General features: G+C 34.0%; 1 protein-coding gene across 8 annotated transcripts in view; it reads left to right on the forward strand.

Annotated features, from left to right (window-relative positions):
• The window catches only part of LOC125064957 (phosphatase and actin regulator 4), a 53280-nt gene that overhangs the window by 21535 nt on the left and 6991 nt on the right, over positions 1-24754 (forward strand). For 5 of the 8 annotated variants that reach the window (XM_047672293.1, XM_047672295.1, XM_047672300.1 and 2 more), the window contains 7 exons: positions 1504-1671; positions 4744-4842; positions 6658-6855; positions 22619-22726; positions 23194-23394; positions 23658-23871; positions 24557-24589. In XM_047672293.1, coding sequence (XP_047528249.1) covers positions 1504-1671; positions 4744-4842; positions 6658-6855; positions 22619-22726; positions 23194-23394; positions 23658-23871; positions 24557-24589 — 1021 coding nt within the window. The remainder of the gene's footprint in view (positions 1-1503; positions 1672-4743; positions 4843-6657; positions 6856-22618; positions 22727-23193; positions 23395-23657; positions 23872-24556; positions 24590-24754) is intronic. The other 3 variants (XM_047672294.1, XM_047672298.1, XM_047672299.1) reach the window with 1 other exon arrangement.

Below are 24754 nucleotides of genomic sequence, written 5' to 3' on the forward strand. Positions count from 1 at the left end.
TGTTTTAGAAATGTCAAATTACTTCATCAAAATCTGCTGCCATTATCAATGTTTTATCAATAACATAGTTTTGTATTCAATACTAGCTAATGTTTATTATGATACAACTAGCGCGCCACCTATTGTGCGGCAGCAGTACTACGTGGTATGTCAGAAAGCTTAAGGTGTATGTAACAAAATCAAAAAATACTCTATTCAAGTAGGCTTTTTTACAAGCACTTTTGAATCGTCATTTAACAAACTATTTTAAGTAAAGCTACCACCGGTTCGGAATATAGATTCTACCGAGAAGCATCGGCAAGAAACTCAGTAGTTACTCTTTTTCAACATCTCGAAATACAGTCATGTTAGTTAAATACAATTATAATATAATTATGTATGTTATGTCTCCTGCCTGGAAGTCAACAAGCATTAACTAACTCCACGCTTTTTTATTATCTACATAATCTTGTATCGAATAATATGCCTTCTTTACCAATGATATTTTTACAAATGATTTGAATTTATGAAACGAAAAAGTTAAAACAAAACAATAAAACATGCACAAAAAAAGAACTATTCTCCATTTATACAACATTCTACAACGTGAGTTACCTACTCAAAGCCTAGCCTTTCAAAATAGCGTAAAAAAAATCTGATTTGTGTAAAAAATGTAAATGATTGAAGTATGGTAATTTGTCTTTCTAGTCGAGCAGTTAGCTTATAAGATTGTCAATTTCGAGGTCATGGGTTCAAACTCGGGGTCGGGGCTATAAAAACTTATTAGGATTTTCGGTCATTAAATTCTCAATAGCAACCTATAACTGGAAGTTGGGTTTGTTAACATTCACGTTCTTCGGTCTCTGGTTGTTTCCGATTTGTCATTTCACCATAGGAGTTTGCAATATTTACGCCAGACTTTTGCACTTTGAAGATATGCTTTGCGCTTGCGAAGTTGCCTAGTCACAGTTAGCGATGGCCGCCGTAGCCGAATTGGTCGGGAGGAAAAATTCACATGCATGATTTAGCTTGTTGAATCGCTGTGACTACATTTGTTCTGCTCTAAAATAAAAAAATAACTGTTATTTTTACAAAAGGGAAACTGGGGCGCGTCATTGTGTTTTAATACAAACTAAAATTGTTTATTATCACGTATTACATGCGTGGCATGTATAAAGTTATTGATAGTACGTACCTTTTACGTATAATTACTAATGACAAGTTTTAATTTATTATTTAAACAAAATAATCACGTTGTGACGTTAGCAAGATACAAAGAACTCTTTTACACATTTAGTTATTATAAAGAGAAAAAGATAATGTACAGCATTAAGCTGTCTTTTTAAAGTATCATTCGACCGGGAAGAAATACATACGTCGCATAGTTGCTAGGAAGAAATGTATTTATATTAAATGGACCTAAAAGTATTGTGTCATCCTTCGATTATACAAAGATCATTCATGCTCAAAAATAAATTATAATACCAATCTTCGTATCATTAACAGTAATTTGTTTTGTTGCAGTAAAAAAACAGAATGGTTCGGCCGTGCGTACCAATAGCCTGGGTTCCGGCGCGCGCACACCGCCCGCGGAACGAACCAAGTCCAAGTTCTCAGCGTTCGGTAGACTATTCAAGCCGTGGAAGTGGAAACGGAAAAAGAAGTCTGAAAAGTTCGAAGCAGCTTCTAGAAGTAAGTTACTTAAAATCATTAATTATCTTCCATAGAGAAATTTTTTAAAAGCGCCAGGTAATTTGTTTGATAAATGTTATTCTTGCTAGTTTTACTTAATAAAACTGTAAAGAGACTAATTCTTTACAAAGGGAATTTAAAAATAATGGCATTTTAAGTTATTGTACACGAATTTAATGTTTACGAATTAATGTATGGATACAGTTTAAACTTAACTCTTAATAGTACTTGCCTATTAACAGATGTATTTGTGGTCGCTGTGTGTTCCACATTTGACGGTAAATTTTCTCGATTTTAATATTACCGTGTTTTTAAATAGAATTGCCTCTATTTCACTAAGTACCAGTAATTGTTTCCGTTGTATAAGGTCAATGTTTTTTTAACATACAAATATACATAACTACATACCAATGATAAATGCCTATAGCTTTTTATCTTTTAAAATTGTTCAACTTATGATTCAAATTTCAAAAGTCGAATATACTTACGAACGAATTCTACTTTCTGATTTAGATTCCAAAAAACGAATCGACTAACAATAGCTATTTGTAAAATAGATCTAATTGTATTAGTGATTATTTTTATTGTAAATAAGAAGACAGACTTCAAATTAATTGGTAAACGCCGCCTTTATATATGAATGTTCCAAACTGGAACATTGTAAAACAAAGGACTTCTGTCCGGCAGAATCTAAATATATTTTATTCTATAAGGTAATGGTCTAATGTACAAATCCGAAGCAACACTAATCAAATTTACATTGTCAATGCGCCGCCATCTTTGGGAACTATTGTCTCTTGTTCTTGTAGTTATTTTGGCTCAATCACCCTTCAAAGTGGAACCCACCCTTCAACAATACGAAGTATTGCTGTTTGGCAGTAGAATTTAGAATGAATGGATGGTACCTACCAAGACGGGTTTGCACAAAACTCTACCATCAAGTATATTTGGTATATATCCAACCATATGGAGGGCGCACAAAATCATACCTCCAGTATTTTTTTTAAGTCTTAAGAATAGACTATTGTTATTGCTGTCTAAACCAAAAGAAGAACAGCCTAACTCCTCCAGACTATATCGGTTTAATTCCATAGCATTAGCAGCCCGTAAATGTCCCACTGCTGGGATAAAGGCCTCCTTTCCCTTTGAGGAGAAGGTTTGGAGCATATTCCACCACGCTGCTCCAATGCAGGTTGGCGGAATACACATGTGGCAGAATTTCGTTGAAATTAGACACATGCAGGTTTTCTCACGATGTTTTCCTTCACCGCCGAGCACGAGATGAATTATAAACACAAATTAAGCACATGAAATTTCAGTGGTGCCTGCCTGGGTTTGAACCCGAAATCATCGGTTAAGATGTGTTTATGGTTCCATGATACATAATATTTTTTGAAATGCTTCAGACATCGATTTCATAAAGTACGCTTATCTCCGTTGGATAATTATATGTTCACACTTAAAAGCGAATCTAATTTATAATAATTACAGAAGTAGTTTATTATTTAATTTAAAACGCGTGTTTAAGTTTTAAATTTAAAGAATGAAAGTATCAATTCGGCCATTTGTGCAGAATTTTAAGAATTTTAAAAAGTTTATTTGTTCGGATTTATTTGTAATCGAAGTAAATCGCATCTTGCGACCTCTAACTAATGATTTGAACGTTATAATTATTCTCTAGGTCAAGATGAAGATTATTTTAACATTGCAAAATATTTCTTTTGGATGGTCACAAATATCATGTTATAATATTGATTCAACTTAGTGCTGATACTAAGGATTACTTGACAGAGAAATCCCAGTAAACTCTTGATGTACTGACACGGGAAGTATACCCAGGACCTCGAAATCTGTAGCCGTATAAGTTTGTTGCTAAACTAGTGAGGCAATAGTTCTCCATTAGAATATATTTGAAATAAGGCTGAGGTTGAATTCAAGTCGTTATGTGAAGTATGAATCAAACACCCTACTTCTTTTATGAATAATCTTATTCTACCTACTTATCTGGCGATAGGGCTTAATGAATCCTCGCCAAGGTAGGTACCACCCACTCATCACTTATTCTACCACTAAACAGCACTACATAGCACTGTTTAAAGGTTTGAGGTACTACTTAGTTTTCTATTTTTTAGCGCATTGGTTATTAAACAGGTATTATTTTTTCACGAAGATTTGGTAAATCAAAATGAAGCAAGCTAATTATCGTCGTGATATTTAGATAAAATCAATGTCTTCTTTTAACTTTGTAAATTCCGCATTTTAGGCATACGAAACCGTGTGCTTTTAGCTTACTTTTGGAGAAGCTGACACTTGCAACTTATAACCGAAGCTTTAGAAAAAACTTATCATGCTTTTCTGTTGTAATGCAAAGAAATGAGCCAATGGCAATGAAGATACGTAATATTTTATGTTGATTCGTTTACTGAATGATAAGATGCTTTTTTAAATTGATGATGTTGATAGTGACATTATCCAATAAAACGAGTCAAGTTATGTTAAAAACCTGTTTCGACGGCGCGATTGTTATTTTTGGAAACGAGTGCTTAAAATAACTATTTTATTTGCGGTTAAATTAACGTTTAAAAAATTTGATTTACTTTTTGAAATCTTAATCTGAAAATATATGTTTTGTAATGTAAGATTCAAGTAGAAGGAATTTATAAGACTCTTTACGTAACCGGCCATCTTAGGCGCCATGTTGAAAATTTCAACATTTGTGCGTTATTAGGTTGGTTAGGTTTACTATTGAACTATCCTTTATTCAAATTCTAAAATACATACATATATAATTTGATGAATTTTATTATATGATATTTTAGATATTTTCTCTGAACAATTCCAGTAATTCCAATTTATCACCATTAATATTCTACTTATCCTACAACTTTAATGGAGAAAATGACACCTCTCATAATTCTGGTAGAATTATCAAGTAGCCGGATTTGATTTATAAACACTTTCCCGCAGACTCATTTAATTGTTTCCGGTTATATAAACATTACTCCTTGTATTTTTTTAACGATAGTTAAATCATGTTTAAAATGAAAATGCTTATAATATATTTCTTTACAGCCTTAGAAAGGAAGATATCCGTCCGAGCGAATAGAGATGAGTTAGTTCAAAAAGGAATTCTTCTACCGGAGAGTCCGGTGACCCCAGTACCCGAAGACAGTAAGATATATTTTCTCTAATATGGCTTAAGATTACAAAAATAGTTTAAGTTATTAAATTATATATTACCTTGGACGTAATTTCTCAAAAAGGATCCAACCCACAACCTGATCGAAATTTAGTTAAGTATACCACCGTAGTCGTAAAGGTCGATATTTTCGATTTGATTAACTTATTTGCATGAAATATGGTACATTTATACAAATATTTCTCCAGGAAGCAATAAATACAACCAAGCACAACTATAAGCAAATACAGGTGAAACTTTAAACTTGCATAACTCAGAAATAACATTTTGTGGGTTGGATCCTTTTTGAGAAACTACGTCCCATTGCAAATGGCGGTAAAGGTATTTAAAAAATTACATACTAACTACTAAATCGATATAGCAGTGTGACTGAACTGAAACATCATAGTAATTATTGAGCTTCAAAATAGACATAAGTTTTTACAACAATAATGAAAGCCCGTAAATGTTCTGTTACGGGCAAATGCTTCCTCTTTCATTAATGACATGGTTTAGAGTTTATTCCACGTTGCGGTATTGGTAAACTTAAACTTGAACAATGTATTTTATTCTAGTAGAATTATATCCGATACCAGTAGCTTTTGTTGCGATGTTTTCCTTCACGGTGGAGCACGAGATGAATTATAAACGCAAATGAAACTCATGAAATCTCAGTGGAGCCTGTTCGGAATTTAAACTCCGATCATCCGTTTATATTCACATACTATATGCACCAAGCATTACCTGAATTGTATAATATTCACATAAAACGTGTAAGGTAATTAGTGTTTCTCGGTTCATCTCGGTAGAATCTACTTTCCGAACCGTTGGTAGCTTTACATTTAAATCAGCACTGTAATATGAGTCTATTTCATTTTAAGAATATTTTGATTTTGATGTGTTAGTACTGAATACGCTGACTAGGACATCAAACTTACTCTGACACCGACCAGAAAGCGAAGCATTTGGTGGTTTTAAGGACTAATCATATCATAATGTGTTACTAATTGGCAGAAAAATATGCTTTATATGCTGTACACCTTGGTTTAAACTAACACATTTTATGTATATTATTAAATGTCTATATAATATGTAGTGATATTGTAGACATTTCCGTAGCATGAGAAAAAGGTTGACCAGACAATTAGCAACCACGATGACATGCACAGACAGCAAATTGAGCCCCGTTCTTATTAAAAAAAAAAGTTTATTTTATGTGTAATTGATGAAATATCAATAAATACTAATTAATTTAAATAACTTAAAACATATAATTTATAATTTTCGTTTAAATAACAATACGAATGTGTGAAACAATAATAGGATTGTGTAAAATCATCTGCGCAAAGTTTTAGTGATAAAATAATTATTATCAAACAATTGAACAGATCTCACTATCCGTTAATAAAAGTACGGTGATTTCGTACGAAATTAATTCAAACCGTTAATTAGAATTCATTATTATTTTGAAGCGCAATCTCACCTTTTCGTAGTAAACTTTTATTTCTTAATTGCCTGTGCTTCATATTTTTCTGAGTTACTGTTTAAAATAATACTAATTCCAATTATTACAAACAACAAAACACTTGGTTGGTAACACTTTTTAGTATAATCGCTTGTGTATATTAAATTATTTACTTATTTTTACAGTTTAAGTATTATCATGAAAATATTCATTTGTTTAATATAATATTAGTGGGTTGTGTGTGTATTTTGTTGTAATATAGAGATAATTTTTAGTACCCGTTTTGTTATTGCGTCTTTATGTTGTTTCGCATATAAATATCTTACGAATACGCATTGCTTAGATGAGGAATCCCCCACGTACGGCGGTGAAGAAACGCGAAATGAGCGTGATGGTATACCGGAGCGCGGTGCCATGCACGCGGCGCTACAGGCGCAACTCGCATCACAGCTGGCTCAGCAGCAAGCCGCGCTCGCTGCTGCCGTCGCCGCAGCCGCAGCCGCTGCCGCGCACCACCATCATCAGAACAACAACGTTATCGGTATGTTGACAACTCATTGTTCACATAGTAATAGGAGTATATGCATGCGTATTTATATTATGATGCAAATAAACTGTGCTATGTTTATTATTATAAACGTTTCAACTATTGACTAGACGTTTAACTAGATCGTTTATCTCGTGTTGTTTCAAAAGTGAGAATAGTAGGTGAGGTAGATTTTGTTTTTTGATAGTTTTATGGTTTAAAACAGAAGTAAATGCGTAAAAGTCTTCTAGTAGTTTTCATTATGAAAGCTTTACACTGTTGTACTTAAAATGCTTTCTCATTGACTAACGTTCCGCTGAAAAGAAAAAAAAATACGTGTTGCGCGTATTCATGAGTAAAGAAAAGCAACGCGTGGCGGGAATTAGCGGCTTCCTGGCAGGACGAGCGGCGAACGTTGACCCCCGCCACCGCGCCACCGCCGGCGCCCTCCGCGCGGCCGCTGCGGACGAACTGCACGTGACGTCAGCACCAGACAGACAATACGAATTAATTACCTTTCAAGCTCGGATTGTTCCCTTTGCAGCGATTACAATTATTTCGATCTCCTTATTCTTTAAACTTTTTATAAGTATCGTACTTATTATTATAACTATCAAAGTACATATAATTGTGGGGATTAAATTTTAAACGAAATTGTTTACTTAAGAATATTTTATTTAAATTTATCGTCGTTTGATTACTCAGGACACTGTCCCGTGTAATCAAACGATCGGTTACAAGCTAGGGCTTTACCGATTGGTCGTTATAAAAAATACGCTTACAGTGTATAGGGGTGATGTAGGAAGTCTAGATCGAGTGTCGGGTGGTGACAGGGGCGCTGCAGGCGCGGGGTGTCGCGGGGCGCGGGCGCGGGCGGCAGTCCGGCGCGCGCCTCAGTGCTGGCCCGCCCGCGCCCGCGCCCGCCCGCGCTCCGAGCCCACAGACTTAACCTAACTCGACTGCTCCTCGACACATGCACCTGCGTTTTCCCCAGTAGCCCCCATGATAACACACCATCATACCCAGTGTTACCCAACGTTTAAAATCGATGTTGATAACGACCCCCTGCGCGTATCGTTTAAAATGTGTCTCAAGTCAATATAAATATTGAACTATCATATATGTATGTTATAATATCATAAATTTTTCAAGTGTGAGCTATTTTATACGTAATTGGAAAATGGTTGAAGTTAGTTAAAGGTCCGTTCTTTATTTGTTTGTATTCCATCCGTTTAACTCGTACGAGTCCGCTGAAGACATATGTTGTTTTGATACTTATTTATAACGGTTTCGTATACATATTATTTCTTAAATAAATGTTTTAAGTAAAAAATATTGATGATTTCAGTAGTCCTTATAACCTACATATAAAAACCGTGTGTTGCTTGCGGTCCGTGGGGATCGCGAGGCGCGAACTTAGCAGGCTATATCGATCGACACCGGTCGCAGCACGCGATCGTACTCGCTGCACCGACTGTGTTCCCATGGCGCTGATTAATTAGAAAACCATTACGAAAATTACGTTAGTTTAAAAGAAAATGTTTACTTGATAATTATCACTAGTTAGTTTCTTCGTAGTTTAGCCTCTCAATAACATAAGATTTACTGAATCATGAATCACATCTTAGACAATCTCTTCTTAAATCTAGTACACAATCGAGTATCGAGAAGATGTTTAACCAGAGTGATTCGGTACCGAGACGGTCAGAGCGAATATTGCGCGAGCGGTAGAGTTGAGTGTGGTGTATAAACGCGGACGCGGTGTCGCGAGCGCCGCCGCGCGGCAGGCGCGTGCCGCAGCCTCGGCCGCCCGCGCCGCCTGCGTCGCGGGTGTCTATGATGGGCTATATCATGGGATGTGCTTGTTTGAGAGGTGCGTAGCTGTTGACACCAGTTTATGCCTACTTATTAATACGAAGATAGGATAAAGTAGAATTTCACTGATGTTGGTTCTTTTTTCAAGTTCATATGGGAAGGTACCGTACCGCTCACTAGTCACTTATTCCAGAGCCACACATAATACTTAATAATGTGTGTTTATATTTAATACGCCAATGGACCTGTATAACTACATACTATATGAGTTGGCGACATATTGATAGCATAAGGCATGATCAATATTTCGTCTCATGGCTATGTGTTAAGTTGGATTTAACCTCTTAATAAAAAAATACAAGACTCATCTAGTTATTTATTAAAAATCGACCTTAGTTAATAGCTAAACAAATCATTATATGAACATAAATTTCTTAAAGTATATCACTACTGGATGACAATATCGTTACCGCTCCGTGTTCGGAGTGCATCCACTTCAACTGATTGCATGCGCACTGTGTCTGTGTTCATTTGCTTATTAAGTATACGGTTTGTTATTATTATTAAATTTCGCTTTATTAACTTAATACAAGTACTTCCCTAAACATATCTTCTGATTTTAAGTATTTAGGTATTTTTGGAGTTCAGCTACACTTTAAGTTTGTAGTGTCATCATTTTAAACATATTTAACCTTATTAATATAATTTATTTTCGTATTAATAGTTTAGTTGTTATTGTCATTAGTTACTCAAAAAATACATGATAAATTTGTTACATAATCTTTTCAGTAATCGAGTTTGTAGATAAGTTAACAATGTATTACCACAAGAAAGCATAATAAGGAAGTATTCTCTTTTTTTTTTAACTTGTCAACTCAACTAATTCGCTTTATCCACCACTTGATGGTAGGGTTTTATGCGAGCCCGTCTGGGTAGCTATCATTCACTCATCACATATTCTACCGCCAAACAGTAGCACAGTTTTTAGTATTATTGTGTTTCGGGCACAAGGGACGTGATCTCTTAGTTTCCAAGCTGGTGGCGTACTGTTGTTGTAAGGAATAGTTAGTATTTCTTACGGCTCTAATGTCTATGGCGATGATAACTACTTACCGTCGGGTGGCCCTAAGGCCCGTCTGTCTACTCATATTATAAAAAGAAATAAAAAATCTGATTCACTCCCTTCCGTTCCTATTAGTCTAAAGAAAAAATAAAAAAAAAACTTGGTTATGGTATTCAATTAATTTCAAGTGGTTCCGTATTCCTACGGATATGACTATAAAGCTAATAATAATTGCACTATCCCGGTTCCTTACTGAAGTTTTCCTTTATTAAAGGATGTCAGTAAGATATTGCTTATATCAATAAGTCCGCTTTGCACACTCAAAATCTAATAAGTTAATTTGTAACTTTACTTTTATATTTTTTTTATCTTTCTAATAATTATATATAAAATACATTTAATTCAATAAAGATGACAATGATAAAGTTCTGTTGCCATGTACACGTGATATTTGTACGATCAACAAGCAACAGCTGACTTTCAACTAAAATGTATTTTAATGAGCACAACTGCGATAACTTTTGCCTTATGTAATGTTATACAAACTATTTACAATAAATGTTTAATACTAACATAAAATAAATTTCATTGTATAAAGTTTTATATGCAATTAAATGAGCAAAAAGGGTAAGTACTAAATTTCTGGCCGATTTTCCTCGATGTGATCTACATTAAAGCGGTGGTCGCTTTATTTATTTTTTAAAGTACGAAATGTAATAACTTCCAATATAGGGAAGATTATTTGGATATTTTTGTCAAGACTCATTACTTTTTGTATATTAGACAAATAATGAACCAAAGGTAGGGTTCCCAATTAGGTTTTTAAGTAATTTTTTCCTAATTTTATGTAAAATTGATCTTTAAGATAGAAATACAATGTTTTACAATTCGAAGGAGCTTTGATAAGTAGACTAGATTTCAGTCTAGCTCTCTATTCTTGAAAAAACTGTTTGACATAACTCTTTCAAAATATTTAAACGTATAAGAAAATAAATGTATATTCAATTTTTGATGTTTATCCCTCTCTTGAATAGAATTGCTCGGGCATATTAATACTTGACCGCAGTTCTGCCAGACAACAATTATAAGTCCTTTGTTGCATTAACAAGTAGTCGTTAATTGATATTGTAATCTATAAGTAGAATGATAGCCGGACACAGATATTGTTAATTGCTTCTCTATTAATTCCAAGTCTTCTAAACCATTTGCCTCAACTTTTATGTTGTTTAATATCATGTCGGTCGTACGTACTGATGAAGTTTATCTATTCTTCACTATTATCTTCGTTCGTGTTGTACAAAATACGCAAACGTCAGTTTAATCATTATTATGCTTGTCTGTACTAGATTCCAATATAGTAGACGATATACTTTGTTTCGGATAAAATTTATAATAATCATTAAAGTATTGCATATTCTGAAACTGACTTACTTGGTAGGTTACTAGGTACCACCCACTCATCAGATATGCTACTGCCAAACTGCAGTACTCAGTATTGTTGTATTCCGGTTTAAAGGGAGAGTGAGCCAGTGTAACTGCAGGCACAAATGACATAACATCTTAGTTCCCAAGTTTGGGGGCGCATTGGCGATGTAAGGAACGGTTAATATGTCTTAAAGTGCCATTTTCTATGGGCGGTAGTGACTAATTACCATCAGGTAGCCCAATATAAAAATTATATATATATAATAATTTAATTAATTTATAAATATTAAATTTACAATTAAAAAGCTGTATTTCTACTATACCAAATGATACATGGTATATCAACTAATTGTTATGATGGCATTATTTTTCTTATGTCCGTCGTCATAAGAACGGCTTAAAGCATCAAGCTACCCCTATGGATTGATGGATTATGAACCCTAAATCAGATCAATCTATTGAAACCTTAATATTAGAAACCCGATTGCACAAATAATCGTTTATATTCATAGATAGATATTTTATATTTATAGATTTATATTTATAGATTCATACATATTTTAATCTGACTTAAACGATGGAAACATGCATATATCACTTAAGTCACTGTAGATATAATTATAATGTAAACTTTAAAATGATAGCTCTAAAATGAAAGAATTGTTTTAACAATAAAACCTCACAAAGCGAATCGGCACGCAGCGTTAAAATGTTTTCAACAAAAACTTTCACATAAAAGTAATTGATCATATCTGAGACTTTCTGTCTCGCTATTGTTATATTTGCTTCACTCTCACAAATTATACAAAACCGGCATTCGAAAAATTCTTTAAATGCAGACATCATTGCAAATATTCACTAGCGGAGAAAAACAGTTTAAAGATAAATTGTATCAATCATTGTATGCTGTTGCGACAATTATATTAACTCGTGTCGTGTACAGTTGAAATTATACGATTTTATGATATCAGTTTTTAAGTGTATATATATGGTACACTATTTTTTTTAATTATACAAGTTTTGGAGCCTTAATAGCTCAACGGTGTGCACTCGGTCTAATTATGTGTAATTATGTGCAGACCCAATCCTTGAGCGATTACCACAACTTTTAATACAACTCTACGTTTAATTGTAGGAAAATAGAAATATTATTAATTTCTCGTGAATTGACTAAGTTTAATTTTTTTTGTAAAAAAGTACTAAAGCAGTTTGGATGTATATAATAGAGGTCCGATTTGTAGAGCATGAAGTTAAGATCACTCTTAGTAGTCTAATAATAAAGAGCACTAAGCACTAATGTCTAAAAATTGACGCCAAAACTATATTAAATATTTATTTTATTATGTTTTTTTGACCGATTTCGGTTACAGTGATAATTCAACGATAAAAATTGCCAATTGTGCAGGAGATATAATAGTCCTTGAGGACACACTTGAGTGTGTGACCAAATACGGGTGACTCTCTAATAATCTAATGGGTTGGCAATCCGACACAACAATCAACATCAACAGCTTTACGCGCTATTCAGAAGCAGAAATCTTGATACTGCCAACATTCAAACTTAACACTGCTACTGAAATATCTTGATTTATAAATTTTTATTTGGTTTATAAATCAAAATATACCCATTTCTTCGTTCAGATTTGGGGTTTGAAACCAGAAACTGGGGATTTGCAACTTATAAGCTAGCCACTAGAGTAATATAATATTATAATCTAAATATGAATAATGTTTGTAAAAATCGTCTCTCGACACTTTCTACAATTCAAATTACAAATAAATATTAAAGCAACAGCTGTATACGAAATGAAGTTGTTTCATATTTTTCTTTGTTTAACGTAACCTATGACCTTTTTGTTGTGCGAATAGAGCCATTGCATAAAATAACTTCAATTATATATACGTCCTTTACATTTGTTCGTATTTACATAAATCTTCTGTATGTGTATATGGTACTGAAATATTAAACGATTCTACCGATTTCGATGTATTTTTTTGTGTGCATTTGAGTGAGTCCTTGGATGGTTTGATTGGACCCCGTAGAGAAATAAATAAAATTCTTAGTACGGTTATATGTATAATTAATCGTAAACAATAACTAGATAGCTCGTAAAATATTCAATCTATGAGCTTTTGATTAAAAACCGTCGATTGATATTTTTTCGTAAAGTGTTGGTATACAAACACTTCAAATTGTTTTTCAATTTCCCACGAGGATTTATGTCATGTCAAACATAGGTCAGATGCTTATTGTAACATAACTCTTATTATACATATTTATTTTTTAAGTACTTATTTAATAAAATTTATAAAATTAAATTCAACGGCCATCCATCCATTTTACATAAAATTATTTATAAGTAGATCGTTCTTTTTTTAAAGAATTGTGAAATGATCTCACTGTGTATTCAGAGTAATGGAACATTAGTGGTTGAATTTCGACTACTTTCAAACACTAGTAAAAATGGGTAAAAATATAATTAGTTGAATGATTGCATACTTATGAATATCATCTTAAGAAATATAGCACCTTTTGATTGAAACACTTGTTTTGTTTATACGTTTGTTAAGGATATAAAGGTAGATAATAGACCACCCGGTCGCTGGTCATCGTTGCCAATAAACACACACGCTGCTATTCCGGAAAATTGTTCAGTATTATCCTTTGTTCTGTAACAAAAGTAAAATTAATTATTTTATTTTGAGTTATACTTTCACTTATTTTGATCCTAATGAATACTGGCATTTTGTAACTCCTTAATTTAACAAAGACACCCGTTTAGTTTTAGAGTTGAAAGTAGTCGGTTATTTATTTGTTTGTTTTTCAAATTCACAAATAATTATATGATATTGTTTTATTTTTTCTAAGAATTTTAAATTTAACAAGCGTAATTGTTTAACTTTGCTTAACCTGAAAATATGCTGTTGTATGTGACCGCTGAAATGTTGATCTATGTTTACCAACGCCTATCGGTTCTGCCAGGTGGAATTAAGTATGATTCTTATCTTCAAGTTAATAAATTTACAGACTTACTCCACTCATTTAGGACAGTACTGATTAGATGAGCAAATTTCTCCCGATTTTCAAATAGCTCTATTAAGGTTAGATTATTTTAGTTAACCGCGATCACTTTCGCGAAATAACCCATTAAATACTAAATGAATCATTGAAATAGGTTCTCAATCGGCAACTTTCACAAAAAACGCACACATCGCGTACACACAAAAAAGGCAAATTAATAATATTTTTTTTGAAGGCGACTAATAACTAAGCACATACATATAGGTAGTAACTATAGTCACTACAAGGGCTGGCTTCTGCACTAACGGTCGCGGAATCGATCCTATGCCAAATATTTGTATAGGCCGTGGTGGTGTTTGTTTAAGCCTGAGTGTTTGATTTAATCGTCTTTTCTAATCTAATAATATTAAGTATTAGGGGTTTATTCTGTATACATTTCACCACAAGCCGACATGAGATTTTGTTGGGGGTTGATTGTACGTTTTAACGGAATGGAATTCTATTTTTATTTAATTTTAAACATTGATTATATATTCCGTATTCATATTGAAAGACTAACAAGTTATTTTACCGTTTTAAAAGAGGGAGATACTCTGTTTCCCACGTATGTTTGTATTTCCGGTATTTTTGATCGACTGGGTGTAATTTTTAATGTTTGCTACCTTAGAACTCCGTCAAACAACAATATTTTCAACAGAAAATAAAGTAAAAGTCGGTACTACAGCCTGGCCACAGGATCGCAGCCAATATTCGCGCAGCGCGAACGGCAAATCTGAAACGCGCGAACGTCAGGCGACCCGATAGGCGATAGAAATAGTCGGGGAACCAAAATCGTTTAAAAGTATTCGTTGCGAAATTATGGTTATTGAATTTTTTCATCGAAGCATTTAAGTGAATAAAAAAAAAATTCTATTTACATCACGTATCCTTTCTTTTTTATATTTTATCCAAAACAGAAAAAAAAAAATCTCAAAATTACATAATTAATTATTGAAATTATATATTTTCATTTATATATAATAAACATGCAACGAAGAGATAGTGGAAAGATATTAAGACGCAATTTCTTCATCGTGTCCTCCACTGTTTTTTCCAAATTCAATATCTTGAACAGGAAAACTACAACCCCAACAATGTCGAGACAACGTTAATATATAATATTTTGTTCTCGTTGATCGCAACTGCCCATCGCTCGAAAACCCCGCATAGGCACCTGAACGGAAGGCGCGTGTGCGAGGTTCGGTGGCAGCAAGGGTAAAAAAAAAGTGGGAGGAAAGTTTTAATGGGCTCGAATTTTATTAAAAAAATAAATTTCAGAGTATTATATGGAGTCCATTTTTTTGTTATAATGTTATATATGCCACTGGTATTACAGGTTTTTGGATAATAAATATTCAGGTAATAATCTAATGTGCACGTTTATTGATATGATAATTGTGTTTATATAATAAATGTTGTATAAATTCGAGTTATATCAAAAAAATGTCTCGATAATTAATTAATAGACTTAATAATAATCATATTTGAACTACGCACGTATAATATAAGAGGATATTTCACACCATATATAACTAAGAGATTACGGACGAGTTTAAAATATTTATGACATTCGAACACTAGTAATATCCGCCGACTCTGCTAGTTATTTTTTACGACAGCTCGTCTTACTTGGAAGCTGTGTTTACTCCATTATTATATTGTTATATTAATGTTGATTATAATAAATATATGCAGTAGTACAGCAAAATAAATATTATAAATAATATTGAATAGAAGTAACTAATAATCATACTTCGAGAAGTCAGTGCTTATGAGCGTATTGAGTTTTAAAACTTAGCTTTTCATTAGTTTAAAGATACATCATTATGTTCACTAATTTAAAAAAAAATTTACTCTCATATTTCATAGAAAGATTTGGGTTAAGAGCTGAAAAATGGCAGCCGGTACTATTGACTGATGTTAGACTTTTACTTAAAAAGAGCAATTTTGCTGGATTCATGACTGAGTTTGTTTGGCCTGCTTCGAAGCTATTTTCGTATTTGGTATCGTTTTATTTTTAAACTGATTTATCTTAATGTATCCTTTAACTTAATAAAGTGTTCTTCAAGAACGACTTGATTATAAAGTTTATTTTAATAAGTATCTACTAAATACTTTAACAAGGACTTACGAAATTGTGGTTGTTCTGCCTAGAGAGTAGGAGAATACACAAACCTTACCAAGACTCAAGAGCAATCCAAATACACTATTGGTCGATTTGTTTCGATAATAACACCCATTAAATAATATTTTAACTTAAAATATTGTTCATAGATAATATCATATCATACTAGTTTTCACTTGCGGCATCGCTCTCGGGATTGGTTGTTAGGTTTTATTCACACAATATATTTATAAATTATAATATGTGTTATTATGACATATAAGCTATATTATTGTAAAGTTTCATTAAAATCCATTCATTAGTTTTTGTGTGAAAGAGTAACAAACATCCATACATACAAATTTTCGCCCTAATGATATTAGTAAGGATGGTATGCTAACTTACTAAACTATTAAAAGTTTTTTCCTTTTGAATGAATTATTTATACACCACTTTTCATTTTTCTTACTATTTATATCAAAGAGAATAACTTGAATGACCTTGACTTTTAAAGAGTAAATCCATTGTTCTGGAAAGGGTTAAAGTTTTAGACTTTATGCTGCTTTCAGCAAGTATGAATAAATAAATGTTGCATACACTCGTTTGCATATATTTTGCTGGATAATTATAGAGGCAAGAATAATAAGAGCATTTAATGATGATTGCACTTGACCGTAACATGCTGACGTCATAGAGCTGGCTGCACATGCTGAGGAGAAGTAATATTACGCGTAGGAGGATGACGCTTGTTCCGTTGTGTTTATATTTTAACTGAATTGATAAAAGTAGTAATGTTAAAAAAGTAACGAGCAGTTAAAAATGGATTGAGTGGAATCTTTTCGTAAGGTATTTATTATTTAAAAGTACATAATGTAAAAATAAAATTTTGTTATTAGTGTACACATGCGTAGTAAAATTTTTTAATATTCATTAGACTCTCATTTTTACAGGAATCTTGAAAATTATATTGATAAATTATACATTAAAACCAGTTATAATAACTCTTACGGCTATTTTTGAAAGACACAACACTATACGGAGAGCACATTCAAATTATTATGATGACGTTTGTGATATGATGCACAACTTATCTTAGATACTTTTAGTGTAATATTTTTATATATTTTATGTAATATACTTATTTTTTAAAGTAAAGTTAAGTTTGGGTCTCCTTTTCGCAGCATGGTAGAAATATGATGTTTCAAAAAACAAATGAAACTTCTTTTTAACTTTGGTTTGTTTATGTCAGCTTTAGGTTTGAGGATTACATATTGAAGTTACTCAAATTTAATTTGCCATCTATATTAGATAAAGTAATGAATGCAGGTCACCGAACTTTGCCAAGTATAATGGTGCTAGTTTCTCGTTTCACGTAGCGCCGCCGCGGGATGAATGGCGTTAAATTAAAAATTCAAAACAAAGCGAAGCGGTGTGTGGGCGGTCGGCAAAGTGCGGAGGGCGGGCGGCGATCGAAGAGCGCGCGCGGAGCTGAGCTTGTAGAACGGGCGGGGCGGGCAGGCGAGGGGTAACGATCCGCGGGCACCCGCAGTCTTCCAGCCGCCAGCGCGTTGCGAGCATGAGCGACGTCGGGACGCTCGCCGCAATGGACGCCTTCGCGGGCGGCGCGAGGCGAAGGCCCTCGCGCTTGCCACCACCGCCGCCCTTCGTCCCACCGCCGCCACCGCAGCGCCACGACCACTACTATGTGCGCCGCAAGTCCCCCGTGCCCAGACACTCCTCTAACCTTACGCTCTTCGCGCGCTCCAATGGTACATCACCTAGACCACGTTGCACCATGCACTTCCTCTGCGCTATGCACCTTTCGAACTTTAAGCCAGTGACTTGCATTCATTAAACCCATACAAACATCACCATGAAATCATCGCACGCAACATTTTTTCTAATTTCATGGTAACAGTCATAAGATTTTATTTTTCATTGTCATTTTTAGCGGTCAAATAATGGAAGCTTATTCATTGTATACTTATTTAATTGTTAATATTAAGTTTTTCAACAATGTTCGGTTATTTTTGTTACTTGTATTCGTCTGTTATATAAATGATAAAAGTTCGTATTGGTTAATTTTCAAATGGGGTTTATAATGATGAAGTTTATTTAAAATACCATACTTTTGCAATCTAATTGGTACACAGTAAAGACAAGATAGTACTTAGTTTCCTACCGATTTAATGTATATTTCAAAATGAACTAAATTTAAAATGAATATAAACTTCAAAAATTACGATGTACAAGAAAGTGCTCGTAAGAGCTTAAATTAAGAATTAAGAAATTCACATTGTATAATAATAATAATCCATTATAATTAAATTTATGGTCGTTATTTAAAGTTAGAATAGATTTAATATTAATAATTTATTTTATTACACTATATATACTTCTACTTACGTGTAAGAAGAATATTCTCTATTGTTGCATGTGAATGTCCAAAAAAGTGAATTATCAAAATATTCATCAGTTAGTTTTGTTATTCTGAAAATGATTCCACTAAAAATAATTCGTTGTTTATTCTACATTCGATACAAACAAATTCATATTTGAGGCAATGAGTTCCGTCCAAATCCGTCTCTTCAAAATCGTATTCAGGAGGACAAGACGGTTAAATATAAATAATAGATAATATCTAAAAAAGGGAAATTTATCTTAACATTTTTTCCTTTAATCGTCTCAATAATTAACCATCTCAACCAAATCACCAAATAATATATTCTTTTTGAAGATATTGTTAATATAAATGAGTGCAAGTTCTGTGTGAAAATAATAATAATCACGACGTGAAGATCGAATTTTGTAATGTAGGTAATATTCAAAAGGTATTTTGCCGTATGTACAAGAAATATGCCGATTTTTGCCCATTTTTGCCCAACGAAAATATGAATTGTGTTCAATACCGCGCGACACTAGAGATAATAAATTTCGAGCAGGCTATGGTCATCGAGCGTCAATGCCAGTAAATATACACAGAGGCGTCGCGTCGTGACCTCTAACTATTTAATGTATGGATATTCTTGATTCGAGCCTTTTACACGTGAACAAGGTGCGCCATTTTAATTAAGTATCTCTACCCTGATAGTTGACTTGTGTCAGTTTAATAATTAAATTCAAACAAATATCATTTTAAATTGTACGTTTAAAAAGCATTGGATATTATTTTTTAGTTGAAAGCTAAATTAAAGAAAATAAAAAGAAATTTCAATGCTCGCTCGCTCGCTAGATATTATATAATAGTCTTTGTCTGAGACAAAAGGCATACCTAAAGGCATTAATTCGAAGAATGCCAGGCGTATGATAGAGAGAAGGCTGACGGTCGTGGCCGCGGCACGCCCTTGACCCACCGCGTTGGTTCCGCCCGTGACGGCCGTCTCTCCCGGTTGAGATATCAATGCTCCATTTATCCTATTGTTTACAAAGATTCCAGCTTTAAATGGAAATACTTATTTTATAAAACTTATTTTATCCGCAACGTTCTTATACCATAAACAGAGTAATCGGAATCCAAGCTATAACCATTTCGAGCTATTTCCATTTGTATTCCGCAGTAGAGAAAAATGTGTAATCACCAATCCATACAGTCTGTGGTGGATCACGCTTCGGATTCTAGTCCTTAAAGTGAGGATGCGTTTTAATAGCTCTGGAACATTAAGGAATACAAATGGACGTTGACATTTAAGATTTCATAATTAATTAATGTAAAGAGTTTGTATAATATCAAATAAAACTTTAATGCTAATACAATTAATACATGACCAAGAATTACCTTTGTTTGTTTTTAATTTGACGGTTTAATTTTTGTCCCCTAATATTTAATTAAATTTGATTTTATTGGGACAAGGACGATAAATACGAAGAGCTACAGCTATTTTTAATCACAGCTATTCTGTAACACGAAAAACATACGTAGCTGTACGATGTTGTAATTTAAATCTAGCTCAAAAATTTCATTTATATAATGATCTTGTATCACATATTTAATAGGCCAATGCTATTAATGATATACTTATATACTAAAGTAAATCACTAAAGTTTAGTGACTTTCGGCATGAGAATGTTATCTCATGCTTCTTGTTGCTCTTTAGTCGCCCACTTACATTTCGTCACCTTCGCAAACGTTTTTGCCTCACAGATACTACGGTGAGCAATTGCCGACCTACATCTGTCTATTCAAAATGTGTTTTGTTATGACATTTTATTGTTAATGTGATTCAAAATTTTAATGGGCTGAGAAATAATTAATATTTAATGTATAATACTTTTAAAACATTGTAATTGTGTGATTTTTACTTATTTCATATTCATTATTTCAACAATAGTTTAACCTAATTGTATTTATTAGAACCCGATTATAAAATAATTAAAACATTTGCAGATTATAAATAATAATTTTATCATTTACGATTCGTAGTGTTAATTTTCGTTTTTAAAGTATTCATCTATCTATAAATTAAAGAATTTTATATTGACAGTAGTATTAAGTTTTTGATAGCATACGGACAATCTTCGTTATGTGAATGTATAATACTAACGCAAAAATAAATGGGTCCATTTCATTTTAGCAGACTGATTATTTTTAACAAGCTTTCAGTTTCGCAACGTCTTCGGCGTCGTTTTACGCATCATGACGAGAAACACGAGAGAGCGCCGCTTACGCGTTTTCACTACGCGTACTCTTGACATTGTATGTGCTATTAATGTTTGAGCTGCCTCCTCTGACTATCTTATATCTATCCTTCACGCTATTGACATATTTTTCATACGACGTCATTTTTTATAACCGGTATTAAGCGAACATGAATCGTCGAAAATTAATACATTAAGTTTTAACAATTAAATATATAAAAATGCTCAGTCTTAAAAATAGTTTGTAATCGATCTTAATGTCTGTATTAGTATAGATCTTTAAGAGACATACATTTATAAATACGTTTTATAACACCTCGAGATGATGTAGTTAGTAACTTACATAACGACTTTTATCCTCTCCGCGAGAGCCTTGGCCAAGGGCGGCCGCATCGATCGCAGCCGGGGGACCTTTCGCCCACTACCCGAATCGTGCTCGCGCACCACTTTACTCCGCCTGTTGAATCAAAGCATTCTGAACTACTTGCGCAATTATAAAAATGCATATTGTAGTTATATACCAACACATAAAATATATCTAAACATTTCAACTATTATTATTATTATTATATTCGATAATCAGATTACTTAGTTTATAATAAGACAGATTGACATTTATTCGATATCTCAAACCATTCTTTAAAGGCCAACGTAATGTTTCTTTCATAAGGAATTCTAATGTAATAGATCTATGATGAAATTTTTTCTTAAGCAATTTCATTGCGAATCGTGAAAATGGCAAAGTGGCGCTGCCAGGTGCAAGTTATTGTATTTCGTCACGCAAGGTTAGGCACTCGACGAAGTTGTTACTTATCGCATTATCAATATTGAAACGTATATCTAACTCCTTTCGTCGGCGATCTAGATTTGACTACTGCGTGCCTGGTACGGGGAGACAGGACGTGTTAATAATAAACAGTAGCATGTGTTGAAGGCCGATAGGTGTCGGCGCCGGCAATGAATGGGAGTCGCGTGCCACAGATCGTCGCTCGACTGTTGCTATTTTTAGTCCTATCGACATTGTATGGTGACGTTGCGATCCCGGTTCGCTTGTTCAATTACTCCTGATGGCATTGAAACATTGATATTCACGTTGTTTATATACCACTAATGCCATAAATATTCAATAAAAGTATTTAGGTCAAACGCCATATGTAATAGTAAACAAGGTCTTACTGAGAACTATCTTTAGTTAAATGTAGATGTTACCTTTATTAAATATATATAACAACTTCAGCTAGCGAAAAGCCAGGGGCTTTACTAAGGATCTATTTAACTGGTATGATAAATAAAAAAAATACTAATAATAATAATTAATGATGGTATCAATTTTAGGGTTTTTTCGTTTGATATATGAGTATGATGTAAATATAATATCGGATACAATTTTAATAAACTATAAATTAGGTAAAATTATACCTATAGAATATTATCACTTAGGTATACATCCAGTTTCTGACAAGCTGATTATAGTTCGATTAATTCATTTGACTTTAATCTTAATGGTCCTTGGCAACCGATGACGCAACAGGCGACCAATGAATGTTTCATTATTTAGTCAGATAAGAAATTTAACTCTACTCATTGTTTCAGAAAGTGGCAAAAAGCCATTTGTGTCATGAATAAATAAATAGCAATATTTTACTAACAATTTTTTTTTTTTCAATCTTTTCAGAACCAAAGAAAGATAAATTGGAGAATGGTGGCGAATTAGTGAGACCTGAGAGACCGAACTCTTTGAGTGCGGGCAAGCTCCCGAGGCGGATATGCTATCAAGGCGACGGTGAGTCACGTCTCGAATGCCATCATTATCATCCGCTTAAGGAAAATCATCCGTCATACCAGTCACAATGACGAGAAATTCCTTTAGCGTTATGCTTAAACTTTCGCGTTGTTTGTTATCTATTCTCTATCGTTTTCATTTTTATAACATCGTAACTTATCTTGTTTTAAATTGCTTTATTAATATGTAATTATGTGTAATGTCATATAAAGTATTTGGTAATATCAAAATATAATTTTAAATTAATTTCTTAAGAAGAGTATGAATAACATTGCCAACGATTTCTAGCTATAATATATTACTATACTCTGAAATATCTATTCCTGCAATATGTACCACGTCTTTCGAATATATAAACACTTACTTATGTCTCTTGCAATACAGTTTTGTCTGGACGTTTTACTATATCACAAAGGTTTTGGTTGCTAGCTTACTGCCTCATGCTGACATTATATTTGTACTTGTAGTGGGGTATGGCGGCATGGGTGGCGTGGGTGGAGGCAGCGAGGGCGACGTCAGTGCGGAGGAGCAGCTGATGCTGTCGGAACTACCGGAACCGCCCATCGCACTCTCGGAGATTGGGCCCATCCCGCCACCACCCATGTTCAGCTCGCCCAGTCCCACGCGACACCACCACACGCATCAGCTTACGAACACACAGTCCGATTGTTAGTATTAACAAATAAAAAATCGAAATGCTTCTTTACAAATTAATTAATTCAAATTATTTGAAATTGCACCTACATTCAAATATTGGTCTTTAATGCAACCTACCAGCTTGCGGGTAATTTCTCCAATATTTTATCTTCTTATACCGGTTTTTTATCTAGGTACCTAAAAATAATTTCAAATTGCCTAAACAAGTGTACATTTTATACGTTTCGCCTGCGCACGACTCAAATTAATACGATCCCCTCGCTCGCTTCGTCAGCCGAAGAGGAAGACTCGCAGGAGGAGGAGGAGACGGATGCGGGCGCGGCGGACACGTCACGCGTGGAGGAGATCCCGCCGAAGGAGCCGCTGTTCAACGCCGTGCCGCTGAAGTCAGCGCTCAAGAAGCGGCCCGCGCCCGCCGCGTCGCCCGCCGGCACGCCGCTCGCCACGCCGCTCGCGCCGCGCCAGGACCACCACCACGCCAGCTTTAAGTCAGTATACGCCCCACGGCACTCGACCACTTCTTAAACTTTTCCTTATATCACTTATAAATGTTTTCAAAATACCTGACTTGAGATGTCAAAAGTGACAAAAAATCTTAATCTTCACATCACTACTTTCGGAAATAATTATAATTAACGTTACAATTAAATTAGTTGACTGTATAATAAAAAAAGGACTTTTCTATTGTTAAAATCAAAATTTATATTTAATGAATTAGTGTTGTTTAGTTTTAGACGATGTTTTAGTGCAATAGTTTAAATTCCACATAAGTCATAAAATAAATAAAATTATCTGTTTTAAAAAGAATTTAAATAATAATAAATTTAATAATGCATAATTTTTAAGTGAAAATATTGTCGTTTTAAAATTTTTTTATAAATTACACACATGAATAAGTTATTGCGCGTTAAACGTAGACAATTGAATAAATGTTCATACGTGTGGTAAACCTTATTAGCAATTTAAATAATAGAAGCATTAGTAATACTTAAACGTGGACAGGAAAATTTCGCGCGGTTACACAAAAGACCGCACTGAGTTGCAATTTATGTTGCAACGCCTGTACTGCTGCACTGTTACTGCCATACTATATATCATAAACGATCGCTAAATGAATCGGTTTCCGCGGACATGTTGTAAGTGTGCGTTTATTTTCATCATGCGGACGAGCAGGCGACCGCCGCCCAAGCCGAGGATCCGCATATGGTAACACTCTCTCGTTATGTCGATGTTGTCGAGCCACGCCTCACAGACCTCCCGACGGTCCGCTTCGCCTTCGCCCATGCATCGTGTATCGCACGCTTCCGACTATCATCTGTCTTCATGTACCTAGTGTCCGCTCACATCCTCGACCACTACACCGACGATCAT

The sequence above is a fragment of the Vanessa atalanta genome, chromosome 6 (genome assembly GCF_905147765.1).
Source record: "Vanessa atalanta chromosome 6, ilVanAtal1.2, whole genome shotgun sequence".
In the NCBI taxonomy this organism is placed as follows: Eukaryota; Metazoa; Arthropoda; class Insecta; order Lepidoptera; family Nymphalidae; genus Vanessa; species Vanessa atalanta.